General features: G+C 32.5%; 1 protein-coding gene across 3 annotated transcripts; it reads right to left on the reverse strand.

Moving 5' to 3' along the window:
* Positions 1-2,498: 2,498 nt before the first annotated feature.
* LOC149093113 (uncharacterized) lies at positions 2,499-10,360 on the reverse strand. Of its 3 annotated transcripts, XM_089269400.1 has the most exons (7): positions 10,321-10,360; positions 10,115-10,186; positions 9,889-10,040; positions 4,259-4,441; positions 4,073-4,193; positions 3,274-3,997; positions 2,499-3,211 (listed from the first exon to the last, which is right to left on the reverse strand). In XM_089269400.1, the coding sequence occupies exons 3-6, from the start codon at positions 9,956-9,958 to the stop codon at positions 3,832-3,834; spliced, it is 540 nt and encodes a 179-aa protein (XP_089125526.1). In that variant the 5' UTR covers positions 9,959-10,040; positions 10,115-10,186; positions 10,321-10,360; the 3' UTR covers positions 2,499-3,211; positions 3,274-3,831. The 3 variants fall into 3 exon arrangements, with proteins under 3 accessions (XP_089125526.1, XP_089125527.1, XP_089125525.1); XM_089269401.1 differs by lacking the exon at positions 10,321-10,360 and having other exon boundaries at positions 10,115-10,251; XM_089269399.1 differs by lacking the exons at positions 4,073-4,193; positions 4,259-4,441; positions 9,889-10,040; positions 10,115-10,186; positions 10,321-10,360 and having other exon boundaries at positions 2,501-3,211; positions 3,274-3,821.
* Positions 10,361-14,809: the final 4,449 nt, after the last annotated feature.

Below are 14,809 nucleotides of genomic sequence, written 5' to 3' on the forward strand. Positions count from 1 at the left end.
TCGAAGATCTCAGTATTTGAGTGGTCAACATAGCTTCGAAATGTTTCGGTATCGCTGTCTTTAAAGATAAAAGATGCAATGACGAAATGGGCAATTCAGAACAGAATTGTTTTCAAAGTACGTCATTCAAATTCAGTTTAGAAGATTTAAATTTAGCTAATTTTGATATTAGCTTTTAACTTTAAAGATTTGTAAGAATTGCATTTTATCATAAAGGAGGATGTCAAAAGTTGCCTATTTTCAGAACACTTCGTGGCGTATTTTTTCTTATGTATTTTTTTATGCTGATTTTAAAAATCTAAATCATTTTTTGATCCGAGGTACCGTTCGTAAGATATCTACGAAAAAAACAAAGAAAATTCATGGTAGAGAAATAATGAAACTTGATGAGGAAAAAGCAGAATTTCATGATCAAAAATTGTTTATATACTGAAAAAGCAATGCTGATTCTATATATGAACTTATTTTTAATCTAAAAGTACGCACAACTAGTCAATTATTTGAAAAACTGTATTAGGTGTAGTTGGGACTTTTTTAGTTGATCTTGTAGATCGCGGCGCAGGATGAAAATTCATCAGGGTATATAATAAGCAATGCTGATTTCATATCCGAAATCAGTTTGAATCTAAAATGGGGCAAAACTAGTCATTTATAAGAAAAACTGTATTAGGTGTATTTCGGACTTTTTTAATTGATCTTGTAGATCGCGGCGCACGATGAAACTTCATCAGGATATAAAATAAGCAATGCTGATTTCATATCCGAAATCAGTTTGAATCTAAAATGGGGCAAAACTAGTCATTTATTGGAAAACTGTATTAGGTGTATTTCGGACTTTTTTAATTGATCTTGTAGATCGCGGCGCACGATGAAACTTCATCAGGGTATATAATAAGCAATGCTGATTTCATATCCGAAATCAGTTTGAATCTAAAATGGGGCAAAACCAGTCATTTATTTGAAAAACTGTATTAGTTGTAGTCAAGACTTATCTTGCGCTAATAAAATCGAAAAATTATTACGAATATACGACCAACATTGCTTATTATGTATATAATTTAAATTTCATAAAGAGCAGAGATTTTAACAAGGGAAGCTTAACAGCAAACCTGCGCTTCGAGGTGGTTCTAATGATTGGCTTATTTTGCGCCCTCTAAGGTTTAAACTGATTTCAGGTATGAAATCAGCATTGCTTATTATATACCCTGATGAAGTTTCATCGTGCGCCGCGATCCACAAGATCAATTAAAAAAGTCCGAAATACACCTAATACAGTTTTTCCAATAAATGACTAGTTTTGCCCCATTTTAGATTCAAACTGATTTCGGATATGAAATCAGCATTGCTTATTTTATACCCTGATGAAGTTTCATCGTGCGCCGCGATCTACAAGATAAATTAAAAAAGTCCGAAATACACCTAATACAGTTTTTCCAATAAATGACTAGTTTCGCCCCATTTTAGATTCAAACTGATTTCGGATATGAAATCAGCATTGCTTATTTTATACCCTGATGAAGTTTCATCGTGCGCCGCGATCTACAAGATCAATTAAAAAAGTCCGAAATACACCTAATACAGTTTTTCCAATAAATGACTAGTTTTGCCCCATTTTAGATTCAAACTGATTTCGGATATGAAATCAGCATTGCTTATTTTATACCCTGATGAAGTTTCATCGTGCGCCGCGATCTACAAGATCAATTAAAAAAGTCCGAAATACACCTAATACAGTTTTTCCAATAAATGACTAGTTTTGCCCCATTTTAGATTCAAACTGATTTCGGATATGAAATCAGCATTGCTTATTATATACCCTGATGAAGTTTCATCGTGCGCCGCGATCTACAAGATCAATTAAAAAAGTCCGAAATACACTTAATACAGTTTTTCTAATAATTGACTAGTTTTGCCCCATTTTAGATTCAAACTGATTTCGGATATGAAATCAGCATTGCTTATTATATACCCTGATGAATTTTCATCCTGCGCCGCGATCTACAAGATCAACTAAAAAAGTCCCAACTACACCTAATACAGTTTTTCAAATAATTGACTAGTTGTGCGTACTTTTAGATTAAAAATAAGTTCATATATAGAATCAGCATTGCTTTTTAAGTATATAAACAATTTTTGATCATGAAATTCTGCTTTTTCCTCATCAAGTTTCATTATTTCTCTACCATGAATTTTCTTTGTTTTTTTCGTGAATATCTTACGAACGGTACCTCGGATCAAAAAATGATTTAGATTTTTAAAATCAGCATAAAAAAATACATTAGATTATGTTATAAAAAATTGATTTGAGTTCAGGCAATTTTCCCTATTGAATTTGACATCCTCCTTCTGGTTTGATTCCTCCTAACTAACCGATCCTACGTATAAATGATCGTTTTTGAGGTACCATGAAACTTCAAAATGCAATTAACCTCATGAAACTCTTCAATCATCTATTTAAGACAGCAATCATCAATGCAATAATTTTGAAACCCATAAAAATGACTATTTTGTATCGTGAAGTTTTTTATTATCAATATTGTATTGGGACTGCCATGCAACTATTGACTGAATTTTTTAAATTAAAGATGAGATTAAAAGGATATATTAATAATGGATGAATTCCCGAAACTCATAGAGTTCGCAGTGAATATATTCTTAGATCGTTTGGATTCACATTGAAATTCGGTATAAGATCAACATTTAAAAGTCGACATATTTAAATTAGTAGTTTCAGGTTGCTCATTAACTTGTTTTGTACAAGTGAAACTCTCATTCACCTGAGTGACAAGACGTTTGGGTTTGATTTTTTCGTAGACACATGGAGCTGAGAATACTAAAAAAGAAACAACGACCAGGAACATCATGATTATACCGAAAGCATTCGATTCACTCGTTCCTTTGATTAATTTAATTTCACTTGATTCTTCGATGTTTTTGTCATTCAACTGAGTTATAAATTCGTAATTAAAACAGTAACCTCCTTCAGTGATACTTGCATCAGAACTTTTAACTGAATATTTAGTCAATGAACACGAGCTTTCCATTTGATTGATATTTCTGGGACAATAGTTGAACGATTTACATCCAGTGTCACCATCAGTCCATCCATGACACAATGAAGCACATTGGTCTAGATTCAAGTTCATCTCAGTGTGGATCACTTCGGATACTATTTTATTACCAGTATTCCTGTACTCATGAGATACTTTGGCTAATATTGAAAAAAAAGAGCTCATGAGATGTCTAAAAGAAATCATATTCAAGAATACTTACGATAATATATTGCACAGACTTTGTCATACTCAGTGGTTGAGTCGGTGTATAAGCTATTGAAACTACACGAATATCCACAGTCTTGGAATGAGATACAATCATCAGAGTGCAAACACTCCTGTGCACAAGAAGTTGCACTTTGCCTGATTGCAGTTGATATTTGCTTTTTGAACTTGCGGTTAGGAGCTTTTGAGTAAAGTCGTATTGCATTCATTGAAAAAATAGAGCATTTTGACTCTGTTTCTTCATTCGCTGCATCCGTAAAATTACTCTCTATCAAAGAGCTTACTCTGCAGTCACCGAAATAAGAATCAGCGCAAAAAGAAAAAGAATTACAGTCAATTTTCTGTGAATATAGACAGACTTTGAGGCAGTCAGCAAACGTTGCAAGTCCAGGCACAGTCAGAGCAGTTTTGTCATCTATTTTTATATTCGTATTGTCTTTGATTTTTTGATATAAAGGAATATCCGACTCTTTACCGTCTTTTTCGAATTGGGTCACTCTTACTATATCTATAATTCTATAAGAAACAGCTGTGGGAAACGTTGAAAAGTAAATTAATAGTCACAAATTAAATGTGCTAATTCATGGCTTATGTGATAGTAATTCTCGAATGGCAAGATGTAAACGTTGCACGATTCTCCATTTTTGGTATCTTCCTTGAAATCGTTAAAGTTTTTCAAATAACCACAGAAAGAACCTGAATATCTCCAGATTCCAACACTAATTTAAAAAAATAAGTAAGATCATTATTAGCAAAATAACAAGTCAACAAACCCACACTCGCAATCGACTCACGCAATAAATCCAGAAACATGACCTAATTGATGCAAGCATTCACGTTGATTACTTGCAGAGAGAGTTCTAGCCACATCAAATGTTTCGTTACTGACAAGCATTTTTTTTGGCTTTATAAGATCTGTAAAAAAATGTAAAATATACGTCAATATTTATTCGCTTGAATTCCAAGGAACATAAATTTACCAAAGAAATTGGGTTTATCAAGAAATGTGACATTCATTTCGATTTGAGAGTCGGAAGAGCGATATTGAATATCATCGATTCTCAGTTGAGAGATTGGTTCATACATTAGCATTGTATCGATGAACTCTTCCTTGAATCGGACCAAACATCTGTTAGCTAATTTTACACAATCAGTATTGCGTACTGGAAATAAAATTTAGGCATTAATAATACAAGTGGAGCCCACGATCATGACTGATCGTAAATTTCTTTTCTCTGCATACAACAAACTCAACTTAATATTTAAAGACTCAAATTCTTGATTGAAACCATCGTCAATTTGAAAAACTAAATAAAATAAAATTATGTTTTACAGCTAAAATCAAATAGTTTGCACTTTGAATTTGCATTTCATCAAGCACCTTCGATCATAGAAATTTTTTAATAACACCAAGCGTGCTAATCTGCGTAATAACTCAAACTCTTATGGCATTAAAGTTCATCAAGCCGCAACTCTTAACTCGAAATTCAAAGTTGAAACACTTATAAATCAACCAACAGTAAACCATAACTTCAAGAAATGATCTGTTTGCTGTCCTCCATAATATTTCTTAATAGGATTGTTTTTCACATCACTTGAACATGATTTTCTAATGCATCTGAGTTTCAACAAAGATTGATTATTTTTTTTCTATAATCAAACTATAATCAGCATTTCGTGATGCACTTTTTCTAAGCGGTTTTTCTGTTACACATATTGTGAACGAAAAATTGGTGAGAAAAGCTGGCGCATTTTTTACAGCAGAAAAATTATCGATCATGTTGATAGTTGAAAATCAATGTTGATTCAATTTGCTTACTTAAAATGTTTCTCTGATCTAATTCTTCACTCAAAAGAAAAGTTTTACATATCCTTCTAATACAACAATTAACTATCAACCTGAATACCCAAAAGTTTTCACTCCTAAGTCAATGTTAAGAAACACGAATTCTCAATAGAAAACCATTGGGAGAATGCGAAATTTTTAGAATTTGGATTGAATGATTAATTTTGGTTGATTCTATTTGTTCAATTAAGTAGTTTCTCTGATGGACAGTCATAGACAAAATTGGATCCGTAGTTGGAACTTTGATCTCTTTTTGTAGGGAATGTAATTTTTCCACCACTCTTTGCCGCCAATTTTACCGTCTTTTCGCCGTTCGTCACACAACCATTGAAGTTTGAACTTTGAGAGCAAATATCTCAAGAGAATCATCGAAATCATTTGTTTACCCTTTGTTTACAGTTTGTATGCTAAAAGTTCAATAAATCATAACTCGAAAGTTTAGACACTTACAAATCATCCAACAGTAAACCATAAATCATCAAACTAAAAAATATTTGCTGTTCTCCATAATGCTTTTAAATACAGGTTCTTCCACTGCCACTCCAAGCGTGCTAATTCGGGCGCGTATCATCAAACACCTTCGATCAGAGAAATTTTTATAAAACGAAGCGTGCTAGCTCGCGCAATAAATCTAACTTTCATGGTACTGGGAGCTCATCAAAGCACATCTCTCAAATCGAAATTCAAAGTTCAGACAAACTTCCACTAAATCATCCAACAGTAAAGCATAATTTTATTAAACTAAGAAATATTTCTATCTCCACAATTGTTCTGATTAGAATTTATTTTTACACTACCTGAACATAATTTTTCATAAATTTTAGTTCTTATGAAGACCAAGTTTGACTTTTGAAAGAGATTACATCATATACCTTAATAGAGTCAGAGAAATCTTTTAATTACCTGAATGGTTACGGCAAGTATGCTAAAAGTTCATCAAGCCGCAACTCTTAACTCTAAAGTCAAAGCTGAGACACATTTAATCATCAAACAGTAAACAGAAAATTCATTATATCAAAAAATATTTGCTTTCTCAATGCTTTTGAACACTGTTTTTTCACTGCAACCCTGAACAGGATTTTCTTAGAAATCTGAGTTTCTTAGAAAGTTTACACTTTTAAAGGGATTTCATCAAACACCTTCGAACAGAGGAATTCTTTTATTACACGAAGCGTGCTAATTCGTGTAATAACTCTAACTCTTATTGTATCGAAAGTTTATCAATTCACAACTTTCAACTCGAAATTCAAAGTTAAGGAACTTATTCATCATACATCATCTGAATAGTGTTGCTTTTCAGACCACCTGAAAATGAGTTTCTCATCATTCTAAGTTGCTATTAGTACTTCCTAAGTTGAGACACGTATAAATTATTAAACAGTAAACAGTAACTTCATTAAGTTGAAAAATATTTGCTGTCTTCTAAAATGTCTTTTTTCACTGCCAGGATTTTCTTAGGAATCTGAGTTTTTAAAAGCTTAAGTTGTGACTTATTAAGGGATTCCATCAAACACCTTCGATGAGAAGATTTTCCCAACTATTTTACCGTATTGTACACGCCCTAATCGTAAACATACACCACATCAACTAATTCAAACTTAATCACTTTTTGAAGAGACTTTTCTCAAAAAAATTGTGCACCACTTTCATCCATCAATTTAGAGTAGCTTTTTCCACCACATTTTTCCACCTCTTTTCATTGTATTGTCCACCACTTTTATCAACCACTTTTTACTGTCCTTTCACCGTACTCTCCAGCATATTGTCTACCACCCAGTCTAACACATCCACCAAATCAACCAAATCAAACATCATCACTTTTTAAATAGACTTTACTCAACAAAATTGTCCACCATATTTTCATCCACTTTCATCCACCAATTTAGAGCAGCTTTTTTCCACCATATTTGCTCAGACTTTTCTCAACAAAATTGTTCAGCACTTTCAGCTACCACATTTTTCACCACAATATCAAACAATTTTTAAGATTATCCGCCACCCAAATCATACTTAATGCCCACTATTAATCGCCATCATATCACAAAAGTAATCAAAGTTTCGATGGTTTGAGTGGTGGATAATCTTATAAAAATTGTTTGATATTGTGGTGAAAAATGTGGTAGCTGAAAGTGCTGAACAATTTTGTTGAGAAAAGTCTCTTTAAAAAATGATGTTTGATTTGGTGATTGTGGTGGATGTGTTAGATTCAGTGATGGACAATATGATGGACAATACGGTAAAAACGGTAAAAAAGTGGTGGATAAAACGATGAATGTGGTTAAAAAAAGCCGGTCCCACTGAATACAATAAATTCAATCCATATTTGAAGACTCGCATGGCAGCTTTTTTACACCACATTTTTTCAGTTTTCTACCGCCCAATCCATCACGTCCCCCCAAATCAATTACCTCAAACATCATAACTTTTAAAGAGAATTTTCTCAACAAAATTGTTCACTTTAGAATGGCTTTTCCCACCAAATTTTCAAACAAATGCACATAAGATTATCCACACACCTAAATTGTCAATTTTTTTACCATTTTAGACCGTCTAACACATCCACCATTAATCGCCATCACATCCCAAAATTGGTCAAAAATTCGGCGGTTTAGGTGGTGGATGATCTTATAAAAATTTGTTTGATATTGTGGTGGGAAAAGTGGTGGAAAAAGTCCCTCTAAAGTGATAGATTAAAGTGGTGAACAATTTTGTTGAGAAAGGTCTCTTTAAAAAGTGATGTTTGATTTGGTGAATGTGGTGGATGTGTTAGATTGAGTGCTGGACAATACGGTGAAAATCGGTAAAAAAGTGGTGGATAAAGTGGTGAATGTGATGAAAAAAAGCTTAGCCCCGATCATGACTGATCGTGAATTTCTTTTCACTGAATACAATAAATCCAATTTACATTTAAAGACTCAAATTATTGATGAAAAACCATTGCCAATGAGAAAAAATAAAATAAAATTTGGTTCAGTCGAGGCAACATATTTTACCCCTAACTCTTTACTCGAAAAATGATCTAAATATCCTTCGGTGTCCTGTAAACTCGCCACATTTAAGCTTTAAAACAAACAGAGAGTCAAACCCTTTCACAACTTTAAAGAAATCTCGCCACTAATGGTTACAGCTATGGCAAGTAAATTATCAATTTTGATTAAAAAATTCGTGTAAAAAGATCAAGCTTAAACTGAATAAATTCAATTCAATATCATTTTGATAGCATTTGTATCGAGAATCGTTATTAAATTGCACACATTATAGCCTTTTTGTTGAATTTTTTGGCTGCCTAGCTTGCAACAGAAGTATGCTGTAGGACATTTCTTTCAATGAATCGATAGAAGCACGATAATGTCTCTTTTCGAATTAATACAAAAAGCTACCAAAACCATATGAAATTAAATTTATTCAGTTTTAGCTTGATCTTTGTACAGGAATTTCTTAATCAAAATTGATAATTTACTTGCCATAGCTGTAACAATTAGTGGCGAGATTTCTTTAAAGTTGTAAAAGGGTTTGACTCTCTGTTTGTTTTAAAGCTTAAATGGGTAAAGGCCCAAAACAGCCAAAGTCAAAACAGCCAAATACAAAGCTGCTTAAATCATATCAATTCCAATTGCAAAAAAGTTCAAAAAAACCTTTCTATGGATATTGATAAGCTAATTAATTATAGTTAACTAACCCCAATCGAGTCAAAAAATGGTCTACATGCACCCATATCGATGCCCTTGTGTCCTTAAAATTATTGAGTGAATTGATTAAGTCAAACTTATTCAAAATTGAAGCAAAAGTCAGTGGTAAAAAACAAAAGTACTTTTTGATACCCCTAATAAATCTGATCGAAAAAATTGGCTGACTCAACATGTTTACCCATGAGTTTTGCCGATAAAAAATGAGTTTCAGATCTCTAACTCAAGCGGTTACGGAAAGCGGTCAATTTAACTGAAAATCGAAGTGATCTGTTTTTGATCTGAACAGAGAATTTTCGTATTGAAAATAACTGCATTTTCTGGCTAATCAGAAAAAGTTACACCAGGAAAATGAGTTTCATGAAAAAATTTGGTTTTATAATTGAAATAAAGGCGATCGAAGCTTTAACTTTGACCTCAATTTTATCGAAAACTGGGGACTCAAACAAATTTTCAATAGCACTGTTAGACTCAGTTTTTATACCCCTAAAATCTCACTAAGTCCCAACTCTTAACGGTGAAATCAAAGTTTTTGGACATCGTCCTTTGGTTCAGTTGAGGCAACATATTTTTTACCTAACTCTTTACTCGAAAAATGGTTTTACATATCCTTATAATTTAACAATAAACCATCAACCTGAACAACCAAAAAATTTTTCCCCCAAAGTCAATGATAAAAGATACGGATTCTGCATTTTTTCCCCTACCCTGTTTAAACGCTAATTTCTCAGGTATCTGAATTCCGATGAAGTTCAGACTATTTTTCGTGGATGTAGTTTAATCATGACTTTCAGGCTGTGAAAGAATTTTCTTTAGAATCCTTTTAGTTTGGCCACAATCTTTACGCAAAAATTTCATGTTTTGACTTTATATATTGTATAGATGTATAGATTATATACACATTATTTTTTATGAATGCAAAATGAACAATCAATCAATCACAACACATTCAGGCGTTAATAAGCAAACTGTATTACATGAAAGCAAATACAGCCCTTGCTTTCAGAATTAATTAGCTTATACTTTTGTCCAACATTGATTTGAGAGAAACCAAGCGAATGTCGATATAAATAGATACCTTGACATCCTATTTTAAAGTTAAGGGCTACTTTTCTGTCACTTAGCAAGTATTTACAATTATTAGGCATAAAATAATCATATAATTCGTGTTCAGTTTCAACAGGTTGAAAGTTCACGCAGTCTCTTTTGATCCTTGACGTAATTTTTTTTCTAATAAAGAGAAGAATGAAAATGATTTTGATGATTAAAAGAAGATATTATTGATAATAGAAATGAATACTTACCGATGAGTCTGAGTTATAGATCGAAATCATTGTTTGCACAAGTGAATAACCAGCAAATATCTTACTGTTTGGCTTTAAAGGGTCAAATATCAAAGTAATATTGATTCCAAGGTATGGATAGAAAAAGGCAAATGATCAAAATAAATTCATAAATATTTTTTTGCATTTTTTAGACTTTTATGGTGAAATTCAAATATCACACCTACCAATTCAACAAAAAATTGAGTAACGACAAAGGAGGCGGACGAAATTCGCCTAAAAATAGATGTATTTCAAACTGAATTTTTTAAATGTAAAATGGCATGAAAAATATCATAGTGTTAACCATTTTTTTATATTCGAAGCCGTTTTCGAGATAATGGCCTTAGAATTTTTTTTCCATGAAACAAATCATTTCTGATAAAACTTTACATGCTGATTATGAATATGAAATCGGTTTTTGATGCGACGTGTTGTTGCTGAATTAACGGAAAAAAAGTGAAAAGTAGAGAGAAAAGCTATTTTATTTCAAAGTAAACTCGATATTGGAGAACCACGATCAAAACCCATTTTTCCTATGTAGTTTTTAATTCTGTACACAATGATATTGGTATGATTTGATTTTCATCCTGATGAGTACATTCAAAATGGATTCTAATATTGTTCTATGGTGATTTATTGCTAATGGTTTATGGAACACTCGATATTGTGGAACCACGATCAAAACCCATTTTTCCTATGTAGTTTTTTATTCTGTACACAATGATATTGGTATCATTCGATTTTCATCCTGATGAGTACATTCAAAATGCATTCTAATTTTGCCGTTGTGTTGCATTGCTAATGGTTTATGGAACACTCGATATTGAAGAACCACGATCAAAACTTATTTTTCCTATGTAGTTTTTAGGTTTGTATCTAGTAATATTTATAAGGTTTGATTCTCATCCTGATGAATCCTTCAAACGGGATTCAAAAGGTCATTGTGCTGAATGTATTACTAACTAATCTACGTGACACTTTGAGATTCTTCTATCATGATAAAAGCTTCGCTAGATTGGTCCACCTTTTGATAATAAACCATTCTAATCAACCATTCGATTTCAGAGTCGGAAGAGCGATATTAAATACATGTATCATCGGTCCTCAGTTGAGAGATTGGTTCATACGATATGATTGCATTTATGAACTCTTCCTTGAATTGAGCCAAACACCTGTTAGCTAGTTTTACACAATCAGTATTGCGAACTGGAAATAAAATTCAGGAATTAATAATCCATTCATTATTTTTTATGCATGCAAAATGAACAATCAATCGATCACAACACATTCAGGCGTTAATAAGCCAATCTATATTCATGAACAATGAACTATATTACATGGAAGCAAATACAACCCTTACTTTCAGAATTAATTAGCTTATACTTTTGTCCAACTTTTGATTTGAGAAGTGAATAAAGTGAATGTCAATATCAATAGATATGTTGACATCCAATTTTAAAGCTAAGGATTACTCTGCTGTCACTCAGCAAGTATTAACAATCATTAAAATAATCATATATTTCGTATTTAGTTTCAATAGATTGCAAGTACACGTAGCATCTTCTGATCCTTTTAGCCAAAACGTAATTTTTTTCTAATAAAGAGAAGAATGAAAATGATTTTGATTACCAAAAGAAGATATTATTGATAAGAATAGAAATGAACACTTACCGATGAGGGAAGTGAGGTAAGTGGTACGGTCAAAATCGGATAAAAAGTGTAGACTCCGAAGTCAGTCGATTGAGCCGCTATGTCAGTTGATGAAGGTTCGACTGAGCGCCAGTTGATTGAGGTATCGACTGAGTCGACTTAGTGGACTCAGTTCACTCAAAATTTGAGTTTAAGCGCCAAACACGTCATTTTTTCAACAATTCTTTTTAAATAAGTTTATACATGTCAACTTTGAACTCGTAGATCTACGTAGATCTACGTTGATTTTGATACTAAATAAAAAAGCTAATATATTAACTAAAAAGATCATTTTAAGGCAGAAGATGTACTTTCTTGTTTGTTTCTAGATCGTCTCTTAAAAACCCCCTCGAAAATTGTGCTTTGAGTCGAAATGAGTCGACCGCCAGTCGATAAAACCCCCAGTCAGTCAGTCGTTGAAAAAACGACTGACTTCGGAGTCTAAAAAAGTGTATAATTCTATTGATCATGATGAAAATAGTTGGTTACCGTACAAAGTTGAGTACGCAATTGTCCTTTTCTACCTCGAAATCCGATCATTGCTTTTCAAAACGCATAAAGCCATAGTGAATAAAATCATAACTTTTGACTTTTCAACAAATCCAAAAGTTTATCTTTGAGGTAAGTTACACAATTTCAACTTATCGCTATGGCTTTATGCGTTTTGAAAAGCAATGATCGGATTTCGAGGTAGAAAAGGACAATTGCGTACTCAACTTTGTACGGTAACCAACTATTTTCATCATGATCAATAGAATTATACACTTCTTATCCGATTTTAACCGTACCATTTACCTCACTTCCCTTGTGAGTTATAGATGGAAATCATTGTTTGCACAAGTGAATAACCATTAAATATCGTACTGTTCGGCTTTAAAGGGTCAAATATCAAAGTAATATTGATTCCAAGGTGTGGATAGAAAAAGGAAAATGATCAAAATAAATTCATAACTATTTTGTTGCATTTTTAGACTTTTATGGTTAAATTCAAATATCAAACTTACCGATTCAACAAAAAATTGAGTAACGACAAATTTATCTACTTTATTTCCTTCGAAATAAACATTTAATTGAACTGATTCCCATGCATATTCCTTCATTCCCAAAAACTTAAATCGGTCTACCTAAAGAAGTTCAATGAAAAAAATGAATCCTAGTTTCCATCAAAATTATTTTGAATAATAAACGAATTGTCAAAATAGATAGAAGATAAATTAACATCCAATTTACTCAACTCTTACTTTAGCGCGATTTATTTCGTAAAATTACTTACGAGGCTGGTCTTTCCAATATATAATAATTGAAGTCGCCATCGACAAAGAAAAGATTCTCTAGCTTAATGCATCCTTTCGCATTGATTCCAGGGAAGTTCTTGTCTCCGATTGTCATCTGGCAACGTCTACCTTCTTCGAGAGTAAAGATAATTCCAAGTTTATTATCGTAAATGACTTCTGTTTCTACACCGAGTAAAGATGTTTTAAGTCTCATCAAAAGGTTCTTTTCAGAGGCCGTGATCTGTAAGCGTAATTCAATTGGATGAGAAACAGACTAAACTAAACTAATCGAAACTAACCTCACTGAATGGCCTGTTATTAGTTGAGCCTTCGATCTCCTTATACATAGTGAAGTTTACTTACTTGGTCAATAACTTGGGAATCGATTTCCTTTGAGATGGTTTTAAGTAATTTGGACAACCAATCCCAGGTGTTGGCTAATCAAGAATTAAGTCAGTGTGAGTTATAAAAAATCTAAATCAATCAAACTTACGTGTTTATCGAACAAGCAAGGTTCAGAGCATTGAAAAACAGTTCAAGAACTTAATTTTTGTCCATAAAAAACAGTGAACATTTAAAATTAAATACGAATGAAGATACTCGAAAGCAGTAAACTTGAGAAAAGTTGTTCTCTTACATGCTTGGCTCACCTAGAATATTGAATTTACTTGAAAGTAAAAACCTAAAAAAGTTGTCTTCTTGTATGTATGTTTCATCTAGTACACTGATTTTGAGTTGATGATATGTTTTAGGCATTCAAATGACTGAAAGTCAAAGACCAACGATGAATCTTGAATTTCTTACCTGAGTTTTGTACTTTAAATCAGGAGTTCGAATGGGAGTGGAAGACTCGTGCCGGTGAATATCCATAAATAAATGCTCTCCAGGTAATTTTGAAGATGGGTAATGGCCATTGAATTCAATGTGCACTTTTTTTAAATCCATAAGAAGTGTCTTATTTATCTGGTTCGTGAATAAGAATAAGGAATTGGTGAATTTTTGAATGCATTATAAATATGGACGCACCATTGAAATCAAGAGTGATTTCCAATGTTTTATTAACAGCAGTCGGCACAAGTTTCCAACCCAATCCATGCTGCGTAGATGAATTCTATTTTCAAAATAAAGTTAATCTCAAGTTTTATTAACAGAATAATTGTTATCAACTTACCAAAACAGTTGATTGTCCAACAAATCGGTATATAATTGAAGGTCCCGTCAGCATTATTAAATCTCTAAGAGGTTTATTAGTTCCAAATAGATTTGCATTTTGAGTCATTTTACTGTGATTGTATAATGTGCAATCTTCATCTTTAATTATGAAAGAAATGAAATATATTTTGTTTACCGAATTTAATTTTTCTATCCTTATGTACAATAAATTAGGAGCAGTTTTGACACAAGGAAACAATTTAACATCATACATGTACTTGAATTAACAATTAAACATATTCTTACCATGAATAACTAATCTCTCCTTACTGTCTTTACCAGATCTATCAAACTGAACGTACTCGTACGAATCCTTATTACCTGACAAGGGAACCCCAAGAATTGTTAATTCGATATCTGGATTTTGACGGTAAATATCGGTACATTAGGCCTTGTTGAAAAGCGATATAACAGAATTAGCTGCAACCTTTTCGATTTCGGCATTTTATCGCCTTTTTCTGAAAAAATTTTTATGCTTTTCTATGGAGATTTGAATTTA

Source organism: Tetranychus urticae, chromosome 3, assembly GCF_039701765.1.
Source record: "Tetranychus urticae isolate SD_2017Ah chromosome 3, NJAU_TeUrti_SD_1.0, whole genome shotgun sequence".
Lineage (NCBI taxonomy): Eukaryota > Metazoa > Arthropoda > Arachnida > Trombidiformes > Tetranychidae > Tetranychus > Tetranychus urticae.

Excerpts from the sequence above, each read along its gene's own strand:
- LOC149093113 (XM_089269399.1), bottom strand. The coding sequence starts at position 3,487 with ATGAATGCAATACGACTTTACTCAAAAGCTCCTAACCGCAAGTTCAAA. Across the intron at positions 3,212-3,273 it reads AGTCTGTGCAATATATTATC|CCAAAGTATCTCATGAGTAC; the intron begins GTAAGTATTCTT and ends TTTCAATATTAG.